General features: G+C 32.4%; 2 protein-coding genes across 3 annotated transcripts; one reads left to right on the plus strand and one right to left on the minus strand.

Annotated features, from left to right (window-relative positions):
• Nucleotides 1-4,060: 4,060 nt before the first annotated feature.
• On the plus strand, nucleotides 4,061-19,934 carry LOC130644430 (mitogen-activated protein kinase kinase kinase 15-like). Of its 2 annotated transcripts, none has more exons than XM_057450041.1 (35): nucleotides 4,061-4,700; nucleotides 4,775-5,008; nucleotides 5,308-5,400; nucleotides 5,483-5,583; nucleotides 6,308-6,356; nucleotides 6,440-6,561; nucleotides 6,889-7,001; nucleotides 7,191-7,435; nucleotides 7,573-7,644; nucleotides 7,739-7,819; nucleotides 8,381-8,443; nucleotides 8,874-8,920; nucleotides 9,962-10,057; nucleotides 10,334-10,427; nucleotides 10,533-10,666; nucleotides 11,308-11,435; nucleotides 12,116-12,219; nucleotides 12,408-12,441; nucleotides 12,619-12,785; nucleotides 12,937-13,002; nucleotides 13,148-13,245; nucleotides 13,715-13,783; nucleotides 14,101-14,171; nucleotides 14,648-14,759; nucleotides 15,047-15,112; nucleotides 15,583-15,742; nucleotides 15,952-16,090; nucleotides 16,522-16,601; nucleotides 16,880-16,988; nucleotides 17,172-17,349; nucleotides 17,436-17,528; nucleotides 18,146-18,198; nucleotides 18,316-18,419; nucleotides 18,531-18,607; nucleotides 18,723-19,934. In XM_057450041.1, exons 1-35 carry the CDS (start codon nucleotides 4,101-4,103, stop codon nucleotides 18,787-18,789), a joined length of 4,119 nt encoding a protein of 1,372 aa, XP_057306024.1. In that variant the 5' UTR covers nucleotides 4,061-4,100; the 3' UTR covers nucleotides 18,790-19,934. The 2 variants fall into 2 exon arrangements, with proteins under 2 accessions (XP_057306024.1, XP_057306025.1); XM_057450042.1 differs by having other exon boundaries at nucleotides 18,343-18,419.
• Nucleotides 19,935-22,908: 2,974 nt separating this feature from the next.
• Nucleotides 22,909-25,436, minus strand: LOC130644431 (pre-mRNA-splicing factor SYF2-like). Its single transcript, XM_057450043.1, has 6 exons — nucleotides 25,111-25,436; nucleotides 24,710-24,835; nucleotides 24,326-24,446; nucleotides 24,114-24,204; nucleotides 23,475-23,576; nucleotides 22,909-23,381 (listed from the first exon to the last, which is right to left on the minus strand). The coding sequence occupies exons 1-6, from the start codon at nucleotides 25,390-25,392 to the stop codon at nucleotides 23,216-23,218; spliced, it is 888 nt and encodes a 295-aa protein (XP_057306026.1). The 5' UTR covers nucleotides 25,393-25,436; the 3' UTR covers nucleotides 22,909-23,215.
• Between the last annotated feature and the right edge of the window lie 1,845 nt (nucleotides 25,437-27,281).

A 27,281-nucleotide genomic window follows, 5' to 3' on the forward strand; every position in this document is an offset into this window, starting at 1 on the left:
CAAACATGCTGTGCATTACAAGACATGGCAAGTCTAAAAGTAGAAAAAATTACACATAACGTGTGTTTTACTGTTGTTGTTTTTTAATAAAATTTGACACATTGCATGTGCTATTAATAAAATTCCAAAATCGTTTTTTTTGAAGAAATTGTGGATTGTATTGGAAACAATTGAGAAAAAAACTGAAACTCTAAAAATTAATCTAGCTATATGTATTCTTCTCCATATTGCTCTATGTATTGGTAAAGTTAATAGTTTGCCTATCTATTTAAATTATGCTTTCAATGGCAATTTGTGGGAATTGTGTTTAGTCATTGTGAGCTATTTAAAACAATAGTTATTATTCCAATTAGCATTTAGTTGGTAATACATTACCTGAAAATTTCCGTGAAATATCTGTATGTAAAGTTAAAAAAATACAATGAATGTGAACGAAAGGTATGTTATATTATGTTTTCTAAAAATAACTTAGGTATAATTGTTTACATGACGTTTAGATTTCAATCTTATATCAATCCAACCATGTTTATTTGTTTGATAAGAAAATGCCAAAAAAATCATTCAATGTGTTTAAAACTGAATTTTTAAAAAAAAGTTTATCTCCCATGAATAATCAAGTGATAGTTCATATGAAAGAACTTTGAAAGTTATCTAGAAATTTTTTTAAAAAACCTTGGGTCTTCACAGTTTATCTCTAGGACACGTAATCGCAGTTATTGAGCATAATTAACTAAATATTAAAATTTATGTGAAATATTCTAAGCACTAAACTGAATGGCCGAAAAACATTTTTAATAGTATACCTTACCAGAATGTTAAATACAACACCTCACTGAAAATATAGCTCATGATGTCATGCATAATGAGTAAAACTTCAAGTCCGGATTCTTAAAAACCAATCAAGTTTTTCATCTGATAAGATTCATAATTTTAAATATAAAATTTACACCTTATATTAAGAAAAAAAAGCAATCATTAATGTTCAATGTTTGAAGGTGGGAATAGACAGTGATATATTTCTTTAGAAACATTTTTCTTATAAAAATTTTTTTTTGCTATTGTATGTGTGTAATCTAAGAAATTGTTGTTAGAGATAAATTAAAAATGGAGTTGAAGTGCAAGGTAGATGCTTAAATTCAATAGTGGTATTTGATGTTTCTCCTTGCATTTTCCTATTTTCTTCAATTGTTTCCTAAATAAAAACACAAGTTTTTTACCTCAACATAACTGAAAACGGCAAATTTTTGAATAGCTAATCCGTAGGCTAGATAATCGATAAGTGGCAAAAGTCATCAAAATAAAAAATATTATCAAAAAGTTAAAAAAATTATCAAACATAACTTTTTTACGTTCTTTCGCTTTCTATTTTCACACAACTTGAAAAAAGCACAAATAACTTTGTTTACAATGGCTTTAAATATTTACCAGACGTGGGTTTCCTTTGATCTTTCTTTCAAGACAAAATAATTAACAGTTAAGTTAGTAAAAATCGTAAACGTGAAATTAATTTTTATTGCATTTAAATTTCTTCTAAATATAGGATAAATTACAACAAAAAAGTTTAGAAAGAAATACATACCTGTTTATTCTCACCCTAAGTATTGTTTAAATTGTTTATTATGTTTTTTGTTCAGCAGGTATAAACACTGCTTGTCCAAATATATTTGGTTTACAGTTGATTGTATAAAATATAAATAACCTAAATGCCTATTAATAAAATTATGATGATTATGGATGTTAAAGACCTTTCTAGTAAACTAGTTTGTGATGAATTGAACGAGGCTACAAAGTAACCCTTCAATATTAAATTTATTTCAGAATTTTTGGATTGCAAGCCTAACCTGTTAGGTTCTTTCAAATTACAAGCATGGTAGACACTTGAATTAAATTATGAATTTAATATGATTTTGGATTAAATTATATAATATTTATTTAATTTTTTGTTTTTTACATTAAATACAAATTTAATTTAAGTTACTTTTTACCCATTTGATGAATTTGATTACATAATTTTAACACAAAATGTTTTTATTAAGATGTTACTTATGTTCTGGGCAACATTTGCTGGAAGTTTCATGTTAAAATAATATAAATAACCCAACATTTCATAAGATCCATATGTCCTCATACTATTAGGGTGTAATACAGAAATGTAAAATAAGGGCTGCTAAATCCCAAATAGAAATTTCATTAGTCTTATGTATTGTTGAAATCTTATTCCTTCACAACTTGCATAAAATGGATTAAAGTCTCTTGTTTTGTAGTGAATGTAATTAGCTTTTCTAATAAATTGGGAAATTTTGGATAAATTTCAAGTAGGAAATAGTTGTTTAAAGGCTAATGAGAACCCTGGATTACACCCTGACAAAAGCATAAAGAATATAGCTAAAGCACTTCACCTACCAAAATTTTCTTGGAATGACCTTAAACAATGTAAAGGTACTACATTTCACAACAAAATATCCACAGAAAATTAAGTATTTTTGTTTTTTAAGTAAGTCCAAGATTGTGGAAGCTTTTGAGTGCCAACCTGCCATACAGAACAAGTTTTTTTAAATTTCTCATTTTTTTAAAGAGTGCAATAATATTGTGTGCTCATATTACTTTTAAGGTGGTGTGTGAAAATTAAATTTATTTAAAAATAATTTTTTTAAATCTTTGCTAAAAGATTTTGTGAATTATGGTATATATATGTCTACAATAACCTTTTTGTTAAATTGGCAATGATACAAGATTTAAAGAATTCTTAAATTACAGATATCTCAGCCAAGTATAAAAGCCAGAAATTTTCACAACATGAACTCTGATAAAAATCAAAATAGGTAAATGTGATATACATGCACCTCACTCTAAATGGATCGCAAAACATCCATTGTTAAACACATTTATCTGTCCATCAATCTCTACAACTCACAACATATTTTGTTCAAATACTTGATGTACATGTTCTCTGAATTTATCAAACAAATGTCTGCACTATACATTATTAATGAGCATTGGTATCTTAACATAATCTTTCAGCATGTTCATTGTTTGGCAAGTATTAGTATGTTCATGTATATAATAATACGCCAGTTCTGTATGTCTGTTAGTTTTGCAAAGTGGATTATATTATTCACTATTCTCTTTAATAAAGTCTGTAAAGTATCGCCCATAAAATTGTTCTGTAATTTACCAAACTTCAATGTTAAAATAATATTAACATCAATGAAAGTATATTAAATCAATGAAGCCATTACAGTGCACTTAAAACTTTGAGGCCAAATAACTTGGAAACAAGGTGGTGACGTCAATGATATTTCACCGCATGGGTAACTATGGACCACCTAGGACCAATTTGGGTAATTTCCCTAAACCTTGGTCCCCGAATCCCATTGCTGACGTCAGCACCTGATATCTCATTAACCGCTCATCAAAAGCACATGATCATATACATTTTCTTGATCAGCACTTTAAGCTCTACAGAATAGAGGCAACGTGAAAACAAGCTTCTGAATTATTTTTTGTGGATGGGTTGCTGACGTCACCAAAATTCAAATAAGGCTTCTTTTTCATTTTTGTACTGCCTCAGTTGATGCTTCCACGGGCCTTATCGACTAGTCAATAATAATACATTGAACTATTTATTCACCCTTCCTAATCATGAAAACACTGTAAAAGTTGTATTTTGCAATAAAACTTTTAATAAAAGGAAAAACGAAAGCTTGATATTGCCACCACATTGTTATAAAATAGTTGTACAATGCTTTGTAAAAGCAGAAGGATGTTTGACAACTTCTGAAAAAGAATGATATGGAAACAAAGCTAGCAATAATAATTGCATTGTGAATTGGAACTTTAAATTTAAACAAACAGTCCAGTGACGTTTTAAGAATAATATAAAATACCATTGTAATATTATGCATATGCTACTTTTGTATTTAAATAAACAGGTTTTTCATTATATTTCTGCTAAATGAAGAAATTTTGAAGCACAATCTGCAATGTTTTTTTTTGAAATTACTATTCATTTCCATTTTCAAAGTTTGTTAGATCTGATAATATATTGTTGTTTTAACAGTGTGAAGTATAATCACAAGACCTATTACTACAAAACTGACATGAATCACCTGCGGGATCATATTCGAGAACATGTTATCACAAAACCAAAATCTTCTCTGAAACCACATGTATGCAACAATAAGAAAAAAGGCATAAAGTCATTAATTGCCTCATCATTTCAAGTAGCTAACAAAATTACAACTGAGAAAAAAACTCGAACATTTTCGGAACTTCGTTATGCAGAAGAGGAGGATGAAGCATCAGAAGAAGATGAAGAAAAACATCCCAGAGCACTGGAAAGCAATTTGAGCAAATCTATTAGTGTAGCAACCTTTAAAAAACTGCAAAGTAGAAGACGAATCAGAGTTGTTGCAGTATTCCCTGAACAGGAGTCATCTCAACACGCTTTACAAGACTTACATAATGTTTGTAAGAGTTTGGACACAGAACTTACAGAAATAAAGTTTGAGAATCTGGATTTTGGTGAATATAATGTTTTAGATACTTTTTATAATGCTGACGTCTGCGTCGTCGACGTTTCAGTCTTTGCTGAAAGTGCATCGTTGTTTTACCATATGGGTGTGCGTGAAAGTACTGGGATGAAGGATAACATGGTTATAGTAGTTGATGAGTCGCATGAAAAGACTAATAGTTTAAAGGTAAGCCATCCATTGCTTCCATTTGCTCTGCTATTTATTAATGCGATACTTTTTTTCTATTGCTTATTTTATAGCTTACATGTACAAGCCATTTATTTTTCGCATATCAAATTAATGCTGATGACAAGTGTATTGTGACAACTACTGGTGGTCCTGCTGGAAAGGAACCAATGCCACGTACATTGTATCTAGCCTTTCAAAAAAATTTGCGCAATGTGCAGGGCACAACTAAAGCCAAATGCAAAGAGATATTCCTTCGAGACTTAAGGATAGCAATGGAAAGTAAAACAGGTCCTGAATTAAAACAGGTAACGCTTTTATTTTATAGTAGAATTTAAAAACGTGTTGATGTACAGGCTTAAGCTTACAGACAAAAGGAATCAAAATTAGCAAAATAACTTTGTAGCAACTTTGAAATTTTATTTTGTGGTGTTTTTCTGGATGTCTCATCAACTCTTTGTTAATTAAGAAAAATGTAAGACAGTCTGGATACTAATTGCCAATTGTTGGATACTAATTGTTTCATTACAAATTTTTGATATGAAAAACTGCATTAAAAACATAAGTAAAAATCTTATAAAATTCTATGTCATACTATTATTCAAAGGAACTTGACAGAATGAAGAAAGTTGTTGGAGAGCCAGCTTTGTTTACCTCTGACATCATTCTCAGTATACTTTATTCATACAGAAATATCCAGGTATTGTTTTCTAGAAACTTTTGTAATCAAGATTCAATAGAAATGTAATCTGTGTTTTTTTTTCAATTGCTCTTTTTTTTAGGATTACGATTCAATGATACAAATCGTGGAAGGAGTACCTGAAGACCATGTTGAGATTCAAAACAAGGCAGTACAGCAACTTTATGCATTCGCCTTGAACAGGTTAGTATGTTGCATCCTACAGTAACCTTATTCAATATTGCTTTTAAACTTGCTGAAGGTTGATAAACCTTCGTCTGTTTTTTCGCCTGTTAATATTGTGTTGCTAAGTCCTTCCTTCAAAGAAGTAAAAAAAAAGCAAAATGGCAATTTTCTGACAGAAAATATAAACTCCCTTGTTATAAAATATTTTGTTACGTTTTTTTTCCTCAAAACTTTCATGCAATGTAGCAATTGTAACTTCCACAAGGTAACTTTCAAATCAGTATAAAACTAAAGATTACTTTTACCTACTTAAAAGATTCTAGTCAAACTTGCACATTAAGCCAATAAAGCTGAAGAATTGAAAGAAAAATTGTTTTTAAAAAAAACAAAGATATTTTACATATTCAAGTATTTAAAAAGTCATTAGCTGCATCTTTTTTCATTTACTTTTTTTTAAGATCAAGTATAACATGTAATAAATTCAATTTAATGTCATAGTGTATTTGAAAGATATTTTAAAAACAGTTTTGCGGAACCTTTAAGGCTTTAACGATATATACTGCCAAATAGTTTGCCACAAATGACATTGTACCATATTGTGTGGCTTGTTTTCTAATTGCAGAAAAATGACAGTGTTAAATCATAATTTATTCAAAACTTATTTTATTACAATTTTTTAAAAAACTTCTAATTTTTCTTGTAAAATAATTATATAATATTTTTTTTATGATTTTTTTTCAAGACGAGGTGGCAAAAACGACAGAGACAAAGCATTAAAAGTTGCACTTAAGGTATGTTTGTAGCATGTTATTTTTGTTATATACCTAAGTTGCTTAAACTGATAATAACACATAATTTTGTGTTTTAACTATAGCTAATCAAAGATAAGGACCAGAGTCCTCCAGATTTGCTTTGTTTGGCAGGACGCATCTACAAGGACAAGTATTACGACTCTGTCTACACTGATTCAACTTGTCGAGATGAAGCTATAAAATGGTATGTATGTGCTTTATGCATCCTGTGATTTCATAATAGGGGAATGCACTGCAAATCTATGGAATTGTGATTAAACTTGTCGACGTCTAAGAGGCAGGCTGTAGTAATAGTTGGGCTAAAGAAAGTTTTACCTAAAAGTCAGCTTTTACTGTTACCATGCATTTGCTTTTTTAAGTATGTTTGTGCTTGTGTTGTAAAAAAAACGTTATATTTTAAACAATCCTAAATAACCTGGTGTAGATGATATACATGCAAAGTGCATTTTGGGGTAACAAATGATTGAAAATGACAAAGAATTCAATTCTGATATATATTTATATGTTCTAGGTACAAGACATCTTTTGAGCTGCAGCCATCAGATTTCTCTGGTGTTAATCTAGCTATTTTATTAATAGCAGCTGGTCATGAGTTGAGTAAATCAGAAGAATTACAACGTGTTTGTAAGTATGGAAATGGTTATCTGTTTTTCTGTGAAGTACAAAGAGAAGAAAAAACTTGTGTTTGATTTGTGAAGAACAAACAAAAGTTATTTTTCCTATTATTTTTTTAAACAAGTCAATAGCATCAAACTGTAAGAATTGCTGAAAAGTCATGTTAACAGGCATCTCTTTTGAACCCTTGTATGTTAGGCATGACTCTTAATGGCCTAATTGGCAGACGTGGTCGTTTACAGTCTTTAACAGAATACTGGATTGTGGGACGGTTTATCCTTATAAGTGTGTTGGCTCAAGATTCATCAAGAGCTTGTTTAGCTGCAGAGAAAATGTTCAAACTAAACCCTCCAGCATGGTATCTGCGATCTATTGTAAAGGATCTGATGCTGTTACGCAATATGGATAATTGTGCCAACAATCTCAAGTTTAATAAAGATAAAGTAAGACTGTTGTTTCGAAAACATGATATAGATTATAACTTCACAGTAAAAGTTGTTTAGAAGAAGCATCTATCTGTTCTTAATAAATAAATTATTAATTATTTAGTATATATCTAAAATTACTACTTTGTATACAGAAACATAAATTTTGGGTGGAATATATCTGGGAAGCATCAAAGGAAGAGGAGATTACTGATACAAGATTTCCTGTGAGTTTTTCACGACATTTATTGAAATTTTAAACCTTTCTTTCTATCCAACAATTGTTCGTTTCCCTAAATAACAATGTTATTTGTTCCACAGGTCCTTATATTAGATCCTGGAAATGACTACGTGCCCAGTTATGTTACTGTAAACGTGAACACAGAAGAAAGCCAGAGTGAAGTAAGTTTTTCTCTCTTGAATAATTGAACTCCACTTGTAAAAGATAATTAGTGTAAGTATAATAGAGATTGATTGTTCCAGATATATAGACAGAGAATAATATGTATTTTTAATTATGGCTATTTTGAATAAAATAAAGCATGCTGAAAAATTCTTTATGGGAGTGTTTGATGGTAACTTTGGATGTTAATTCTTCAGGTTGTTTCGTTTTCCCATGTTCATTAGGTCAAATATAAACAGTGGGTTGGTGTTTTTTAATTTGGAAATCACTCCTTAGGCATTATGTCGTAACTTGTGCCTCAACATCTCATTTTGCTGTTCATTATCTTAGTTTTGTTGCATTATTGATGTCCTACTCTCCACCACAGTATGCAAACTTGTCAGGGAACAGTTCGTTGGAGATGAAAAACGATAAATAGGAATTAATAATTATTTTTAACAGGTTTTAGGAGGCATAACATAAAAAGAAACTTTTTAAAACTTCTTAAAAAAGTGTTATTAGGTTAAGTTTTCTATAATACTGAAATATAAAAACCATTCTTTAAAAAACTGTTTCTATAGTCTGTTCAGTTGTGGCATGCTTCACCTGAGTGCAACCATATTCATGATGGAGACATGTGCAAGGTACATATTCTATCATAAAAAGGGTTTGATTGAAAATTTTGATTTGTTTTAGTATTAATGTGTAGTCCTTTCCTTTTGCAAATGGTATAGTCTTTTCATTAATAGTCATATTCTGTCTGATTGCGCACAAGAAAAATTTCTGGTACGAAAACATAAACTGCAATTTATAAAAAACAGGCGAACCCTAAAATTCTTTCACAGGCTGACAGCTAGACTATATCCTAATACCCATTGTCTGTCTGCATGATTTTATTGCTGTGCTATGGCTACATGAAATGCGATATATAAAGGATGGGCTAACCGTGGAAAAATCCACAGGCTACTGATTAGTATTTTGGTGCTGAAAAAGAGGATTTTTTGGTTTGGAACATTTGACTTGACATGATTTTATTAAACTCTATTGCTGATTACATCCTGTTCTTATTTTTAGAGAATACATTCATGGTCATTTCCTTCAAATGAAATTCGTGGAATGAGGTATTTTATGTTATCTATCCAAATTGTTCACTATTAAAATAAAATGTTTTTCTAAAAAAATGTTTCATTGTAATTGCTTTGATTGAAAAACTTCAAATATTAGTGGTTGTTTGTGGATTGTTGAAATTACTGTTAGATTTTTTTTCTTTTATTTCTGGTAAACATTTTTCATTATAAGAACATATTCTATTCAATGGCCAATGTAATTGCTAACACACTCATGAAAACTGTAATTATAAACTTGGGTTGTCTTTGAAGCCACATGAAAATGCCTATCAAAAAAAAATTAATTTCTATTTTTTTAATTGTTTTTTTTTTGTGTGTGTGCAATTGTAGATAAAAAAGAGCATGCAATTTTTGCTTCATTTCTTGGTTCTTAAAAAACCTTTGATTACAATAATAAAGATTCCAAAGATGATATCATAAAACTGAGTTAAATGCTAAAAATCTCATGGTTAAAAATCTCATCTCAAGGTTAATCTAATATAATCTGACAAACACTTAGAAAAGTGTAAAACAATTTTCAAATAAAAAGAGAAGTTGTTAGATTAATATTACCAGACTCTAAAAAAATAACTTAATCATTTTATCAATGATATCCCCTTTTAGTCATTTTAGAATTTGTATACAGCTCCCGAATTATTTTCTGCAGCAACTAACGTAGTTGCTGCAGAAAATGTCTAACATAGTTTTCCAACATCATTCTTTTATAGTTTTCCGTTTCAGCTGTTATTTTTGTCTTTCTAATCTTTTATTCTGCATTTGTTATACATTTTTCAGTTAGGGCTGATTATACATTGTCTATATTTCACGACCGTAACTATTTTTTAGTATATAATTCTTTCTACTTTCCATTAAACTGTTTTTTGTAAAACTTATTTTGTGGTAGATTAAATTGTCACACAAAAAATAATTTTTGCAAAAAATCTTACTTGGTCGCTTTCTGGCTGGTTGGGTTTTCGGAAACCAACATTTTAAAGATGGCTTAGTTTGCACAATGCTGACTTCTTAATTTTGATGAGATGATTTTTCCATCACTAGCACGTTCAAGAAAGATCCACGTTGTTTATTTCTGTATGTTCATACAAACTCAGATGACTTCCAGCTCTTCTTTTGCACCCCACAGCACAGAAAAAGGTAAGACAACAACTGAAATGTTGTATTTTTTTTGTTATTATTATTCAAAATATTTTTCCACAATTGCCAGTTGCCATATATTTTGCACTACGCTGTTGTAAGACATGCTTGAAATATATAGGACTACTAACTTCAAATGTCACTTTCTCACTATAGAGTTAGATTTTAATGTTATAGATGTTTTTCTTAGGTCAGAAAAAGATAAGTAGTTTCAAGTTTTTACTTCATCACACAATTGATCCAATACCATGATACGAATGTTTAATATATTTTCAGATTTCATGACTTGGTAAGCCAGCTGTCCAATTCTGCTACAATACTTGATAGAATTGATGGGCAGGTAGATGCAGAGGACCAGGATGAGTTGCAAGTAAGAAAAATAAGCTATATATACTACCTTAAACAGATAACCCATAGAGGAATCGATGAAAGTTCAAAATTGTTAATGTTAGTAAATGTTTTGGTTTTGTTCCAGTATGAATATGAGTATGAAGATGATGGGCAAAGAGTTGTGCTTGGTCGTGGTTCATTTGGTGTTGTTTATGCAGCCCGTGATATTTCAACTAATGTCAAATTGGCAGTAAAAGAAATACCTGAAAGGGACACAAGGTATGCAAGTGTGCTTTCAGTTACTACTCATCAAAATTTCTTGACAGTTTCAATTTCAATAATGGAAGTCAGGAAAAAAATGTTAAAAATATTTAATAATTTTCTGTTATGTTTAATAAACGTTATTCACAAGAGTTTTTTTATGGCCACGTACGAAAGCAGCAATAGATTGATTTCAAATCCTTTTTAAATGACAAAGTTCCTATCCTAGGGGCTGTTTATATGGAGGCTGCCTGCCTCGGAAAACGAGCCTGCTCACTTGCCAGGCCGTAGGAAAGTGCCTAATGGTTTTTGCGCAGTGGACAACTATACTCATTCATGCCAAGGAATTGATTATATGAGATAAAAAGCGCACCCAGCACTAAATGTTTTACAATGCATTTGAGGTGAAACAATGTGCATCTTTTTAAATCTGGAAAACCTTTAAAGAGGTTTTAAACCTTCTATATATGTGTCTCTAGCGATGTGTCTCTTTGAGATTAACTATTTATATCCTCTTTATTGATCCCCACAAATTTTAGTTTAAAAAATCCATATATTCGTGAAGTATGAAAAAGTAAAAAAATGTTGTTTCCCAAATTATGTTCAAAGACACATTTAACAACATCTGTTAGTATTTCAATATTAATCCTTATCTCTAGTCAAGTGCAACCACTTCACGAAGAGATTGCTTTGCACCGAGCCATCTGTCACAAGAACATTGTATGCTACATCACCTCCCGTAGTGAAAGTGGTTACTGCAAAATATTCATGGAACAAGTTCCTGGAGGTATTAGCAAAAATACATTTTCACTTATTTTTTTTTCCACTCTGATGACAATATTTAGTTAATGTTATAAGCTAGATTATGGACAATTGAAACATTGTCAGTACTTTAAAACTATTTTCGCTGGATTTTCATATCAAACTTAATTTAGCAAAAAAATAAAAAGTTACGCACACTAGGAAATTAACAAAAGAGTTGCTTTCTTTGTTCCTGTTCATAACTAAGTATGGTAGTGGAAAAGAGTTGTAACACCATTCTTTGTATTATGTAAATTAAAATAAAGGAAGATTTACTATCTTAATATGTTCCACATACATGGTTTATTAAAATCTTTTCAGGATTAACTGATATTTTTGATGGAGACTGCTTTTTTCATTTATTTGGAAAAATATTTAAAATATTTTTTTGATATTTCACTCGCAAATCTGTAATTTACTGATAGGAACTACCATTTTGAACCTGTTTTGTACTAGGCATTTTTAGTGCTTTTTTTAAATAAGATTTCACTGTCCAAACGATATAAATTTGACATAATTTGTCAATGTTCATTGATGGACAAAACATGAAATGTGTTTTGACATGACTTAATCTTGCAGATGAAAAAACTATCAGTGATGCATTAATTCTTATTTCTGTAAAATTAACGATTGTCTTTCTATGTTTTATTTCTTACTTCTATGTAGGGAGTCTTTCATCTTTGATTCGGGAGAAGTGGGGTCCACTTATAGACAATGAAAGTGCCATGTCATTTTATACTCAACAAATTATTGAAGGTGTACGGTACCTGGTAAGTATGATTGGGTGATATTCTCTCCCATGCTGTGGTTATACGCATTTGGCTGTATCGCGATTGAGCATTGATTTCCACCATTTTGCTCATTTAACCAAGTTATGAAGAAACTAACTTAAATGAAAATTTGATTAAATGCAATTGCTAAACTATGTTTTGTTTGATGTTAAACTTTGTCTTTTTAGCATGGTCAGAAGATTGTCCACAGAGATATTAAAGGTATTTTATCACACACACAAAAAATATTTATGTAAACAATATTTATTTTAATTGTCCTTTGTGACGCCATACGTGCTGATGGTGCTTCTGTAACCGAAGATAATTTTAGTTTTTACAAAAGAAGACATTAAAACGTTACCTAACGTATATTATTCAACTCTTTTTATGTTTTTACAGGCGACAATGTGCTAGTTAACACTTACAGTGGCTGCTGTAAACTCTCTGATTTTGGGACCTCTAAACGATTGGCTGGAATTAATCCCCACACCAAAACCTTCGCTGGTACTATGCAGTTCATGGCTCCTGAAGTTATCGATCAAGGTCAACGTGGCTATGGCCCTCCTGTGAGTAAATGCTGTGATTTTTTTGCTTGAATTGCACGTTCATATGTAAGAAAATTTACAAATCAAGGTTAAATCAAATGTAAAATATGTAACAAGCTTTTTTAAACTTTGTGGTTAAGTGTCATTCAAATATTATTGTTATTCCTAATAGGCTGATATATGGAGCATAGGCTGTACCGTGGTTGAAATGGCTACTGGTAAGCCGCCATTCTTTGAGGTATGTTTCCTTTTGTGAACATAAATATCATGAGGAACATCAACATGCTTATAGCACTCACAATGCTAGAGTACGAATCACTTATGAAGAGGACGACCTTGTTCCACATTCTTGGTGTTTATAAGGATTTTGTGATTTGTTTTAGCTGGAGCCTGAAGCTGCCATCTTCAAAGTAGGAATGTTCAAGACGCATCCAGACATTCCTGAGGTAGCGTCTGAAGATTGTGTCAAGTTTTTAAAAAGGTAAAAGGGCTTGAAATACTGTGAAGGGTGATGTATGCTAAATGATTTGTGAACTATCACGATTTCCGTTTAAGCAAATACCAGCTGTGAGGTTGTACGATTTAAGCGAGCTATAATACCGATAAAAGTAACACGATATTTCATTTTATTGGTACTACTTTCTTTAAAAGCCTTATGTTAGTAATTTATATATCATTAGACCCAAAAGGATAAAAACAATACAGAAGTGATTTAATTTTCCATTCTCAACAGCCAACAGCAAATAATAACATGAAAACATATGTAATAAAATATTTTATATTTAACGAAGGTTCGCGTTACATAGAAACATCTTTAGGTATGAATCTTACCTGGAAATGTTTTAGGAAAACTTCATAAAGAATAAAATATTTTTATTATATACTTGTTTTATGTTATTGTAAATCTGATTTTTATTTTGATATCTTTTAACTGTAATTTTATATTACAGGTGTTTTGATCCCAACCCAGCTGCAAGAGCAAGTGCTGATGATTTGTTGTTGACTCCGTTTATTGTCTTGTAAGAATCAACACATTTTTTTTGTTGATATTCACTTTGACATTTTTTTTCGTTTTCATCATTATTACACAGTCTCAATTACTCCAGACGATGGCTCATTATGCTATTACACCAGGGAATTTACCTCAACCTCATATCTGAATATACCCAAAATAACTGAGAATGAAATTTTATAAGAATAAGGTGACCGTTCTTCTTTATTTGCCTGGTGTAATACTGAAATGTTTCAAGTTTCATATACCACACGTAATTTATATCAAGTTGTTGCGATACCAATAACAGCAAAATCTTTTTACCCTTTCTATTTACCTGTACAGGAGAAATAAAAAAAAGAAGAAGAAAGATTCTAACTTAAAAGTTCAGATTCCTCCTCAAAGACTAATATCAGGTATATGTTCTCTTTTCTCTTTGTCTTGTTTAAATGGGACCCTGTTAAGTCTATCCCTGGGTGAGCGGATTTTATTTAATTAAACAGTGTGGTTTGGCGTAGATGTACACCGTGTAGCACGGTACCGTGTAAACACCCAAAACCGTGCAGAAAAAACTGTTACTATACCCGTGTACTCTGGAGTGGAAAACAATTTCTAAGTTTTAAATGATTGCTACCTTTTCTAGGGCGCTTGTTATTTTGTTGTTGTTGTTGTTTTATTGTTTATACAAAAATAGAGTTTAAAAGTTTTACAAAAGGGGTACCAGGTGATGATTTTGCTATTAAAGTGAAGAAAAATCATGGAAAATGTAAGCCAGGTACTACGATGGGTACTAAGCAACCGGCTAAGTAACTCAAGGGCTAAAATGTCATTTACATTTATCAACTTAAAATAGTGATCCTTGCAAAAAATGTTACAATTTTTTATTTTTTAGATCCAGGTGTGCCAGCTTCTTCATCTCCACCTAGTGATGACTCTGGAGTGGCTTCCAATCAATCTGAATCACCGAAAGATCTTGTATCAAGTAACATGTTTCAACCCGAAGGGTAAGCGACAACATTTTTGATCTATGAACCAATTGTCTAATGTTTTTTCTTCACTTTGCCGATCGTGACGTTAACAACTATGCAGTGAGACTTCCCCGCAATCATCATCTCTACCTGTTCACGCATGTTCCCTTTTTTCCTCCCTTCTGCTTGATCTATTAAGGTCTACTTACTTATTAACGATATTCTTAAATAATTCTTTTGTTTGTTTTTAAATAAAAGAGGGCAGGCTTTTGTCGCATTTCAAAGTTGTCGTTATATCTTGTATTTGTTTCTTGTACCTTTAGTGCAAAAACTCCTGATATGTCTAAGAAAATAACAAGAAAACACAAGCTGTTTCCTCGAGTTAACAGGTGGAATTTTTGTTTTGCTGTTGTTGTTAGTTTGTTTGTTTTATTCTCTCTGTGAAATTGAATATTGCGTCAGCACAAACAAATTTCTATTTTCAAGTGCAAGTGTGAACCCTGTGAGCGTAACCATAAACACTAAGGAATCTGCAACAACGGCTTGTAATCGACTATCTTGGATTTTCTTAAAATTTGTTTTAGTATTTTTGACACAAAAACAAGAAAAGATACTAATTTTTAAGCTCTAGCCGTTCCCAAAACCTTGCTTTTGTAAATTTGGGTCAAAACTTTTCCAAAAAACATGTTGAGCGCCAATTCGAATCGTTTATTACTTTGTGACCGTAAATATGTTAAGACTGAATTAGGTAAAATTAATAAAGATCATCACGTGAACATTTTTGGAGGTGTAGAATTTAAACACTTCACGTATGAACACGAAATAGACAGTGAATCACCTTTGAACTGAAATATTTTAGCGAACCTGTTAAAAGACATCCAATGGACAGCCCAATGTCGGATTCTACGAATTTATTGTTTTCGAGTCACACAGGTTCAAACGATGACTTTTATATGGTCAACCAGGAGCACGAACGCAAGTCGATGTTATTAAAATCAATGAAAACTCACAAGCGGAAGGTTTGTTTGTTTGTTTGTTTACCTTTAAAAAATGTTGCAGAATTTGAAAAAGAAATATCTTAGCCTCTCTAAGAAGCTTAATACAAATGTTCTTATTATAATCACGATGAATCAATTTATGATTTATTCCAGAATTAGCTTTGTAGAGCACGTGGATTATAAAGCAGAGAATTCGCCGTGTTTGCTTTAGTAAAAACTTTATGCTGTAGATATGTGAGAAGTGGATGGGAAAAGTGGAAGAATTACGAGGCTATTCTTGTATTGGTGAAACTGGTTTCAATTATTTGTTGGAAGCACTCATTGAATACTTAGAACAACCGAACAACGTGGACATCAAATCATTCATAGGTTTGTTGGTTTTCTTGCAATTCCTTATACCTAATGTTTTCATTGTTATCAGCTACTCTTCTTAGTTAATTGATCAATTAATCATTAGGCTAGGCTTATGCGCAATGTTTTTTTAAAAGGAAATTTTCAAAAAATTCTTTAAATTTCTATTGTGGATTCTAATGAACCACTTGTGATAACACAATGCTTATAATGTAAATTTTTTTACTTGAAACTTTAAAAGCAGGGAAATTTAAATGCCTAAAATGTATTTTCAGCTTTGGTATCTTTTTGTGTGGATTGTTAAACTTTTTAGATTGTTAAGCTTGAACCATAAATTTCAGTAAATCCAACACAACAATTTTCCACGCTTCGGTTACCTGGAGTTCTAATTTCCTTAGCCATTTTCGTCGTTGTTTTATACAGCTAATTCACTGCGGGGTTTTTTTTAGGCCCGATTCAACGCGATCATGGTGGCGAAGAAAGCGTACTGCGTGACATTCAGATTGCTTTTCTTGTAGTAGCTGAATGTGTAAGTACTTTGTGTATTTGTAGAAAAAAATGACTGACTAAATGCTTGACTGGTTTTTATATGTTGTCAAAAGACGAGAGCTTGTTTACGCAATTGTCAAACTTACATTATGATAATAGTTGGTAACTCGCTTACTTAGTCCGTTTAATATCGCTGCCTTTGTAGGACTTTTTGTGTATCCAGTACATAACCTCACTTTATATAAAGATGAGATGGTGAAGATGTGTACTTTAAAAAAATAAATATATTTTTTTTTTAAGAAATGTTATCTGTTTTAGATATCTGATATTGTTAAAGAACACCTAAATGTTTTGCCTCATTGGATGTTTGCAATAGACAACCTGATTAGAACGGCTGTAAAGCGAACGATCGACGACGTCAACAGCGGTGAGTTTTAGTAAAAGTTGTGGAAAAGTCAATAATCAAGCACGCTTTCACGCGTTAACCTGTTATTCATTCATTTATTCATTCATTCATTCATCTAATCATTCATTTTTTTCATTCATTCAATGCACAAATCTTCCACATGCGTTTGCAATATACTTAATTCGTTTTAAAATCCATTTTTAGAAATGAAAGAAGCAGTGTGTGACGCCAGTGACGCTGGCAGCGTGACGGGAGCAGGTGACACGACACCAATAAGTGAACGCAGACATGTGAGGTTTCTGTCAAGGGACAGCAGCGTTGTTTCTGAAGATAAACTCGCAATGATATCGAAAGTGCAAATCTTGTCTGATGAAAACGCTGAGTATGTTACTTGTTGTTGTAATAACGCCAACGTTGCACTTAAGTGTAAGGCTAGTTAATCCCTGGTATTATTTTTTTTATGTGCAGGTTAATGTACGAGCTGGCAGATCTTCACGCTTCATTTAACAAACTGTTGCAGAGCAACCTTGTGACATACAACACACTCGTCAATACGTACAGGTATGTCGATGATCATCTTTTATCACTATTATCACTATTAACATGGAAATAATGAAATAATTCCAGTTTACGCTTATCATATAAAATAGTTTTTTATCAGAAGTTTCAGTGTCGATTTCTAAGGGTAAAATGTTGACTTCAGCTTTACATTTGCTAAAAAGTTGTTGCGTAATATTCAGATTTCAGCGTGACACTCCTCGTTGAATGGTCTTACTTAGCAGTAAAAAGGTTTTTCACTCTCTCTAAAAAATAATGTGTAATGTGCTTGCTTGTTAGATCATCCAGGTTTAACCATAAGTTCCAAACTTTTCAAATCTTCAGCCTGATTACTTGGTGAGCAGTTGTATCAGATTTTGACTAAAATTTTAATAGCCTTAGCAACTCGCCGTCGCTTATAAAGAATATGTAGTTCTTTTTAAAAATATTCAAGCTTAGAGGAGACAAGAATTGCTGCATCAAGCGTGTTCGCTCCTCCGTTAATTCTCATCTGGATTAGGCTATCAATGTTCCTACTTAAAAAACGCATCTTGGAGGAGTTCAGTTGATCGAGAGAGTCATTTTCGAGGATGAATGAAACCTATGTGTTAAAGAAGTGTTTTGTTTTAATTCTATTTTAGTAAACTGAACGAAAAACCAACGCCCGATACAACAGACGCGCCTAATGAGTTAGGTTAGTTAGCATGTGAATGTTTTGGATCTGAAAGTTGTTTTTGTGTGTGTTGATTTTGCGTCAAAACACAGCACACATTTTTATTTGATCGGCATAAAATTGGTTTTTCGTTTGTAGCTCTAATCTCGCAATTTTACTTCGTAGAAGCTGGAGAAGAGCGTGATGAAGCATTGCCAAAATGGTTGAAATCTTTAAATGTACCGGATGCCGATGTTGAAAAGGTATGGTCTGCGTGTTCAAAATCGTTTAGTTACCAGCCGTGAACAATGCAACAACGGTGGCATAGCTATTGCATTCATATTTATTGCTATAGTATTATTTTGACTTTTTAGTTCTCTAGAAACCATTGTACGCTGAGTGATGTCCAAAATCTCTTAGATCTTGATGATTTAAAGGACCTCAAAATTAGGTAAGCCTTGTCAATAAGCTTCAATCATAAATGTTATATACGATATAAAAATTAAATTGGGCAACACAAAAACATGACGTGTACTTCAAAATTATTTTTCGTTTTTACATTTTAGCATCGGCCCGCGTGCTCGTATTTGGAGCGCTATGCGTATGCATCGTGAAAACGTGACTGCTATTTAGAGCAAGTCAACACAGGTGGCTGCGTCATCAAAATTTCCTTTTCACGTCGTGGAAGGCTTTCCACTTGCAGGATCTTCATCATTCAGAAATACGCATTGGATGTGCGGAATAGTACGTTCCCTCCGAGATGAATTTTTCTCTACTGTTTCTCAGAAACACATGGAAATGCTGGTTCATTTCAACGCTAGAAAGCGATTAACTGGCAAATTTTATTCGCGCATGTTTGACCACGAAAAAACCACCGGCGTAGACAATTATTGTGCACATTCGATTTTTTTTTAAATTGTAAAAAGTGAATTTCTAATTCCACGCTTCTGTTGTTTTTCTGTTTTTTTTATTAACAATTTTAAATTTATTTTTTAAGCTAAAAAACAATGAAGAGTGTTTTGTTTACTTAACATTTCATCTACTGTAAATTACAATAAAAGAAACTTAGCCTTATTCGGATCGGAAAAGAAAGAAGTGTAATTGGAAGCTAAAGCGGGAAAAGAAAGTCTAAGCAAAAAGCTATAAAATTGTAATTTTTTTTAAAATAATTTTTATCTAGCAAATAGTTCTTAGCTTTAACTTTTTCCGCGTGTTAGAATTTTTTATCAGTACGTGTGAACTAAAATGGAGACAAACGCAGTTTAGCATTCTTTCCGTCACTCAAATCCAGCTTTTTATCTTCTAAGAAGAATTTTGTTAGAATTTATAGTAATTTTTTTATCATTTTTATGGGTGTTTTAATTAGGGTACAAACGATGGTCCTTCTGAGTAAACGAGAAATCAATAAGCATGTCGCGTGAAAAAGTTAGTAGTGAGGACAAGACTATTTCGACTGCGTTTCCCAAAGCTTCTCATATATGTTTTGTTTCAATATGACGGGTCGTTTTCACCTAAACTATTTATTCTTCCCGAGTTTTCTTTGTTTTTGTCATTAGATGAAACCCAACCTCTGCCCCGCCTCGTCCATTGACTCTGTTTTTAAAACAGTCTAACAGTTTAAAGTAAGTAAAAAAACACAGGTCCTGGGTTCATGTTTGTTTGTTGACGGGATTAACTTAACAATTCCAACATTTTGAAATATTTATATAGAGATAAAGAAGCGCTTTCGTGGTATTTTTTTAAATTTTTGTGGAAAAAAAGATGAATAAAAAATTCAGTGTGTATTGTCCTTTCCTTTTGTTTATTTACCCAGTGGGCACTTCAACGTTGAATCAACCTTGAAAAGATGTATATATAAAAAAACATATCCAGTGGCTGACAACTGCTATGAAAGGCTGTTTGAAATATAAATTTGCAAACCAGGTGAGAAGAACTAAACGAAATAAACAATCTTTCCAAAATGTCGTGTGAAGACGTTGTTGAAATTATCTTTGTCGACCTGATGTTAAATAAACATGTTTTATGATCGTTGAAAAAAAGTCTTATGTTGGACGTTTTATCAACGTTGATATCACTTCAGGTTGAAAAAAAAGAGAGAAAACAACGTTAAAAGATGTTGATGAGCGACCGTTGAAATTAAGTCTGTGAGCAACGTTGAAAAGACGTTAGATTTACGTCGGTCGCATCTACGTTGCAAACCCAACGTTAAAAACAAGTTGTATTTACGTCGTTGTGTTTACATCTTCCTTTCGAACTTCATTTTGAGAGAAAAGCACATATAGTTCAGTTTGAGATAGAGAACAAATCAAATTTCCAGGAGATTTTCAGGAGAAATGCTTATATTTTGTATATTTTAAATAAAAACAGCTGGTTTTATTTTCAGGAGCATTAAAAAAATTCCGTAGTTTCCAGGATAGTGGATACCCTGCAACCTTGTCCTAGGGACTTTTGCCTTTTTGACATTAGCCGTTAAGTAAGCGGAAGCGGCTTTGTCATAGGCAACAAACCCTAGGGACGAGGATGGGATACCCTTTTGCTGTTACAAAGCAGATCACAACTAATTATTATTTCATTTGTATCAAATAGAATTTAAAAAAACAACAGCAATATAAAAAAAAGTTAAAAAAAGTTGAAATCAGAAAATCTCAGCAAATAGTCGAATTGTGGCAAGAGCGCTGGTATTTTTAGCTTATGACTTTAACACAATAGGCATTTATTTCTCTTTAAACATAATTGGTTTGATTTTATGATTTTATTAATGGATTCTTTAAAAATAGATGATAGTTTATGTCTGCATTTCTTTTCATATTCCTTCTTTTTCAAAAATTTTCCATTGCATTTTGAGAGAAATTTTTGAGTAGCTTTTGGGTGACTTTTTTTGTGTAATTTTGACCCATTTCTTATTTGACATGTTTGTTTGATATACTTTAGGCTATTGTAAAAAAATAAATAAAAATAAAAACATCGTTTTTCTTTTAGAAACACTTAAACTGTAATTTTTTACAAAAACGTCTTTTGAACTCAAACAATAATTTTGTATTTTTGATTGCATTCCAATAACAACAAAAAGGTGAAAAAACCGTCCAAGACACTCCAACTTTAATATTCCTGCCGGCAAAGGAAAGGGTAAATCGACGGCGTGTTGGCACATGTCTGTGAAATATAGATGAAAACGTAGGTGTTTTACCCCCAGTTTATTGCTATGCTGGCTCCAGTGACAGACGCAATTAAAACGACGCGAATCCAGTGTGGCAATGCCGAAGACACCTCTGAAAAATAACTGCCTTGTTTGTAACCCTATTCAGTCCGGGGTATTTCGACCCTCCCCCTACTCCTTCTACAGACCGAATAGAATAAAACACCAAAAAGTGCTTACAGTCAGCAATTTAAATTCACCACAGTTTTTTTGTTTTCCGTGAAAATCAAAAAGATATTCCCAGTTAATTCGCCGTCGAATTCTTCTGTAGTTATAAACGTATTTGTTTTGTGAAAAAAGAATTTATATTTTTGAGGAAGGAATCAAAAGCAAGAAGAAATCGGAGTTTCATTTAATATACCTGAATTTTTAAGAGACCGTCTATAGTCACCCTTGTCCCAGAGTTTGCCTTTTTAATAAGAGAGATGACTTCTCTTATATCAATAAGGCAAAAAACCTGGGGACGACGGTGCGTCTATAGTTGCTTATATGTAGCATTATCTAATGAATATTCAATGATGGTTAATATATATTCAATGATGAATAATAAACATTCCAACCTCGTCCCCAGGACATCTTGTATCTTTTCTGACCCCGGGACGGCGATACGAATATGTCCCGGATTCAGAAGATACAAGATGCCCTGGGGACGAGGTTGTAAACATTCATGTTTTCATAAGTGTTAAATTGAACTGCATATAAAGTCCAATCTTAACATTCAACTTTAATGAGTTGAATTGATCACATATACCATCAATGAAATTCTAACTATTCGGGTCTGGGGTTTGAACGAAAACAAAAGAGCGGTGCAAAGAGACGGGAAAACCTATTGAAAATGGCGAGTCTGGGTACGAGGACTTTTCTGATGTTCCACGCAATAGTATCAGCATCCAATTGTTTTTTTTGAGCGACTTGAAACTGTACTTACACGAATATCTCGAAGGGGCGAAACTGATGAGACAGCCTGTATTAATAGATTTGGTTGATAAAAATTTTATTTTTTGACGTGTGTTTCAGCAGGACTTTGGCAAATGTAGGATTACGCTCATTCCAATAATTATGTAAAGTGCAGCTATAAACAACCATAAATTATGATGCCTCTTTTTTGTCATGTTTATTCGCCAGTGCAAGGTCAGGATTTAAAGGCATGTCATCGCATGGATGGGTTACCATTTTCAGCACGCAACTTGCGCTATTTGCGGGTATTTTTAACCGAAAAGCGCCACTAAATCTATGACTTTCCCCACGGATCACGGGTGGTTTATAAACGCAATTTATAAATTACTCTATGGATCACGCGACTGGAAAATATTATGCGAAAAACACAATCAGGCCTACGTTATTCTTACAGATCGAAAAAACAAATTAAAAACTTTAACGTTGCCTATGTTATATATGGGTAAGATGAACTGACCCGTTTTTTATCTTCAATAGAAACTAAGCTAAATGCTTCCCAGATGCTTAAAAATTTCCCTATTTTTGCCTGAATTTTCTTATAAATGTTATGCTTATACAAAAAAAAAACATGTCAACATAGTTCCAACTGAGTAGTACGTGTTAGAATAGAAAATCAGGAATTTTTTTGTATAGCTAGTTTAAATTTTTTGTTTCGTCTGATCAAGTTCATATGAGAAAAGTAATAATTTACAACAATTGTATCGAATACCATTAAGCCTCGTCCTTGCTTTATTTCAGTCCTTCTCATGGTGTCCAAACTGAAATATTAGGTTAAGCAATTAACTCTATCCATTAAGGTTCTCAACAGACATGGAGATTTTCACAGCAGAACAGTGAAATCAGTCACATTGGCGATGAATTCTTCACGGTGTAGGTTACCAAATATAACACACAAAATTGGTGTTGTCAAATAGCTGTCCCTCTTTCAAGATTCTGCTTGATTTCTTGTGTGTATTGGCCGTAATAACGTTCGGCCTTTTGATTGAACTTCATGTTTTTCTCGTTAATGTAATCGATGTCTGCATCGTCATGGTGTTGTCTGCGACGATGGAATTTAGATCGTTTCTCGATTCTAACAGACAGAAAACCAAAATAGCACAAGTTGAAGACAAGAAACAGAAAATTAAAATAACTTTACTAATAAAAAGAAAGAAAGCATCCGTACTGTTTTTCTAAATCTGCAACCATACGATCCACGGCTTCTTCTGAACATTTTCCATCAGAGCCATACATTACATTATGAGCAGACGGAAAAGCAGTTTCGCCTCTAAAAAATCATAACATAACAATGATTAATAACAAATTGAAAATAAAACATTGTTTAAAAAATCTTTTTCTTTGCCGCTTAATAATGCAATAAACGGAGAATGATTTTTTTGTCAACCATGTTTGCTATAAGCATAAAAATTTAAACACAGGCTCAATCTCCTTAAAACGTATAATACAACTATAGGATTTTTCTGACAAAAATATGCCAATAAAGCTGTAACTAATTTTTGTTACGTAAAGCATGTAGAAATAGAACGTCTGATGATTAACTTAGTCTCATCATGTTTTTCCTAATTTTTTTTAGAAAATCCGACCCCGTTATGTTTTTACAGGGTGGCTGGACAATTTTCCATGTTATTTTTGCTGAATTTTGAAAACTTAAATGGAATATCCTGAATTTTCCACACTTTTAATTGACCATTAAATTCGCACTCGGGTGCCGAAGTTTTTACCACAAAGTTTCCTGACACCGTTGAGTACCCCGTTTTAAGTATAATGTTTATAGAGAAAAACATATAGACTTCACTGAACATACAATTTTTCTCTCGAGTTTCGATATGCTTCCAAGTCTGGTTTCATTTGTTTGGTCAGTCTGTCGTATTGGCGAAGTTGTGCAGTAGCATAATCTAAACAGAATAAAGCCTCGCGAAACATCCTTTAATTTTTGAAATGGTGGGTGAAGAGTTTAATTTCAACCCACGAAAGAATATAGTCAAACGAATCCACAATAGAAATTCACAGCCTCACCAGAAAAGCCAGGATCTTGATTCTTCTTTTTACGCTTTCTTCGTTCAAAAATCTCAACATCCTCGGCCGTTTCTTCAAGTAACTTAACACGCTCATAATCTTCTCCGTCTTTTTCTGCTTGCTGAAGAGAAAACATTTTATAAAATATATAAACTTTGCAGCGTAAGACAACTACAAATTCCAGCTATACTGGGTTTTTAATAAACGTACACGTGTTTTGATACCATTCGAGAATTACAAAACATGGTTGTTAAGTGGTTAAAATTAAAAAAAAGTTGAAATATGAAGCATAAAAAATTTACGATTTCATCGATTTTTTCTCACCTATCGATAATGAGCAAAAAACCCAACCCAGTCAAATTCTGGTTAAGCAAAGTCACATACCTGCCGTGCATTTTTATCTTCCATTTCCCACTCAGCTCTTCGACGCATTGCTTCATAATTCTTAGGCAGTTTTTTTCTTTGATCTTCAGCAGAAACTTCTTGATGGTTGAGTTTACGAGCTTCATTCTGAAATAGAAAACATGAGCAAATATGATGAAAAAAAAGGGGCAAGACAAGTGCTTTAGATGAAGTAAAAGTATATGTTAGCTCCTTGACCGCGTTTATCTATACCCCAGTGTGTGAATAAAGTAAAAGAATATTATCAGTCAAAGATCTAGTCAAGTATTGTGAAACCAGTATTCAGTCAAATCACATGTAATACACATCGCTCAAAGGTAATCACATTCTTTTTTTAAACACCACAATTTTCGCTTCATATACATGTATGAAAAACTTCATACCCTTTTTAGGTGCAGTTCTCTCAGCTTATTATCATATTTTTTCTTTATTTCTGCAGGATTAATCGAGAGATATTTATTTCCTTTTGACTTGTCTTCATCGCTACTGCTTTCCGAATCTTCTTTTTTTTTCAATTGCGGGAAGTCACCTTGTATATCTTCCTCTGTAACATCTTCAGGTAAAAGGTCGGGAATAATTTTCTTTGGCTTTACAGCTTCTTTAGAATCATCTTCAGAATCAGAGAGCTCCACTTCAGGCCATATATTTTCAGTTTCTGTTGCCATTTAAATATATAGAACAAACTCTAAAATTATATGAGACACAAGCTTTATTTCAGATCTAAAATGTATGACAAATAACTTTTAAGAAACTGAAAAGAAATCAGAAATTTTAATAATTTTGCAAAGAATTAAGGATTTTCAATTTATAAGAGGTTTAAGGAATCTAAGGAGGCATAGAACCTACAGAGCAATTAAATAGGGGTTGAATGTTATCTTCTTCTTGTTACTGTGTGGCCATTGTTGCTATTGTATATGAGAGATACCAACAGGACAAAAAATAACACGTGTGTCTCGTAATATAGAACAGTCTGTATATATGCAGTCTCCGACACTACAGTATATACCTGACACTTTATTTAAACTACATGATCCAGAAATGGTCCCAAAAACCATTCCTTTTGCAGCTGAAAGACTAAAATTTGCTATCCACTTCAATTAGATCTTAGGAAAAACAATTTTTTGATATCAAAAATAACAGGACTGATCTTTAAATATAGACAAAATGTGCAATTAATTGTATCATTTTTATATTTGGTATAAGAGAAAAAAATGATGACAGGTGCACAAAAATAAAGATGGACTCAGCCTCACATTTTTATCAACTCATGAGTGATGACTAACAAGAGATAAGGGAACATTCACAAAGCCTAAAAATATTTTGTTTATGAAAATGGGTCTATACGAAGCCTAAAAATTGCTGTACTGAGTGATAAACACACCCTGTCTGAATAAACATTACCTATTTTGTTCTAAAATAGGAAATTTAGAAATCACCCTAGTTTGTTTTAAAATGTTGAATACAAGGCCGTATAAAGCTGACAAATCGCCATATTTCATTCTAAACTGTTGAAAACATGGCAAAACTTAAAAAATGCTATTTTGTTTATAGATAACAAATGCACCGTCCTATGAAGGTTAGAAATCACTGTACTTAGATCTAAAATAATTAATATATACAATTCCAACGTAGAGTTCACTGCATTTTTTTACAAACTGACGAAAATTGGGTAGAATAGTGATTGTATGACCTTCAGAAGTACAGAAGTCATCATCGTTCGTTATAATGGAGTCACACAGAAATACTACACTAATCGTTATTTTAATCTGGGACAAATCCAACATGGTAGTGCTCCTATTTAGATATATCGCGTTTTATATCACCATCAGTACCAAAAAGATCTTGCATGGAAAAGGATATTGAATTGCAAAAAGGACAGTACAAAAGATGAAAAAATCTAAGCAGTTGGATGTCAACTGCATTATATTGTAGTAGGAAGAAGAGTAGGAAGAGCTTGAAGATGTATATCAACTATTTGTACACTTGAGTTCAGTCCAACACAGGAGTAGATAATGAACGGTCATCAAATAATCTGCAAAAGAACCATGCCTTCTAATTGTGACTTGTTGGTGTCAGCAGCCAGCGTAGCTACAAAGAGGAAATGAAAATGAAAGTCAAAAGAAACTTTCTATATCAGGCCTTAAAAGATTTGTTTTTATTGTACACAATAAATTGGGCTCGGTATTCCAGTAAAGGTACATGATCGTGTACAATCAGAATCAGGTACGCCAACAAGAAAATATGTGGAATCAGGCGTTGTGATTGTGTACGTGTAAACTTGTTCACGAAGACCCATTTTTATATATTATATGCACAAAACATTTTTTCTATCGTCGCAGAGCATTGCTTTTCTGTGAATTTTCAACATCTTGAGGACCAAGTGAATTGTTATGTTGCAACAGAATAGAAATTCATTCTTGGTGGGCGTTGACCTTGTTGGTGCTGGGACCTAAGTTGTAGTACAGGGCCTAGGAAACTTGATATCAGAGTCAGTCAAAGTGGTACTTGAATTGACGTGTTGGCTGACAAAAATCAATAATTTTGGTTTAAAGAT

Source organism: Hydractinia symbiolongicarpus, chromosome 5, assembly GCF_029227915.1.
Source record: "Hydractinia symbiolongicarpus strain clone_291-10 chromosome 5, HSymV2.1, whole genome shotgun sequence".
Taxonomy (NCBI): Eukaryota; Metazoa; Cnidaria; class Hydrozoa; order Anthoathecata; family Hydractiniidae; genus Hydractinia; species Hydractinia symbiolongicarpus.

What these genes read in the sequence shown, in the direction of transcription:
- LOC130644430 (XM_057450041.1), top strand. Translation starts at nt 4,101, where the DNA reads ATGAATCACCTGCGGGATCATATTCGAGAACATGTTATCACAAAACCA. An exon ending in AGAAGAATTACAACGTGTTT is followed by an intron (nt 7,002 to 7,190) that starts GTAAGTATGGAA and finishes CTTGTATGTTAG; the next exon opens with GCATGACTCTTAATGGCCTA. An exon ending in GATCGACGACGTCAACAGCG is followed by an intron (nt 16,989 to 17,171) that starts GTGAGTTTTAGT and finishes ATCCATTTTTAG; the next exon opens with AAATGAAAGAAGCAGTGTGT.
- LOC130644431 (XM_057450043.1), bottom strand. Translation starts at nt 25,392, where the DNA reads ATGGCAACAGAAACTGAAAATATATGGCCTGAAGTGGAGCTCTCTGAT. An exon ending in GAGAACTGCACCTAAAAAGG is followed by an intron (nt 24,836 to 25,110) that starts GTATGAAGTTTT and finishes TTTCTATTTCAG; the next exon opens with AATGAAGCTCGTAAACTCAA. An exon ending in GTTGCAGATTTAGAAAAACA is followed by an intron (nt 23,382 to 23,474) that starts GTACGGATGCTT and finishes TCTGTCTGTTAG; the next exon opens with AATCGAGAAACGATCTAAAT.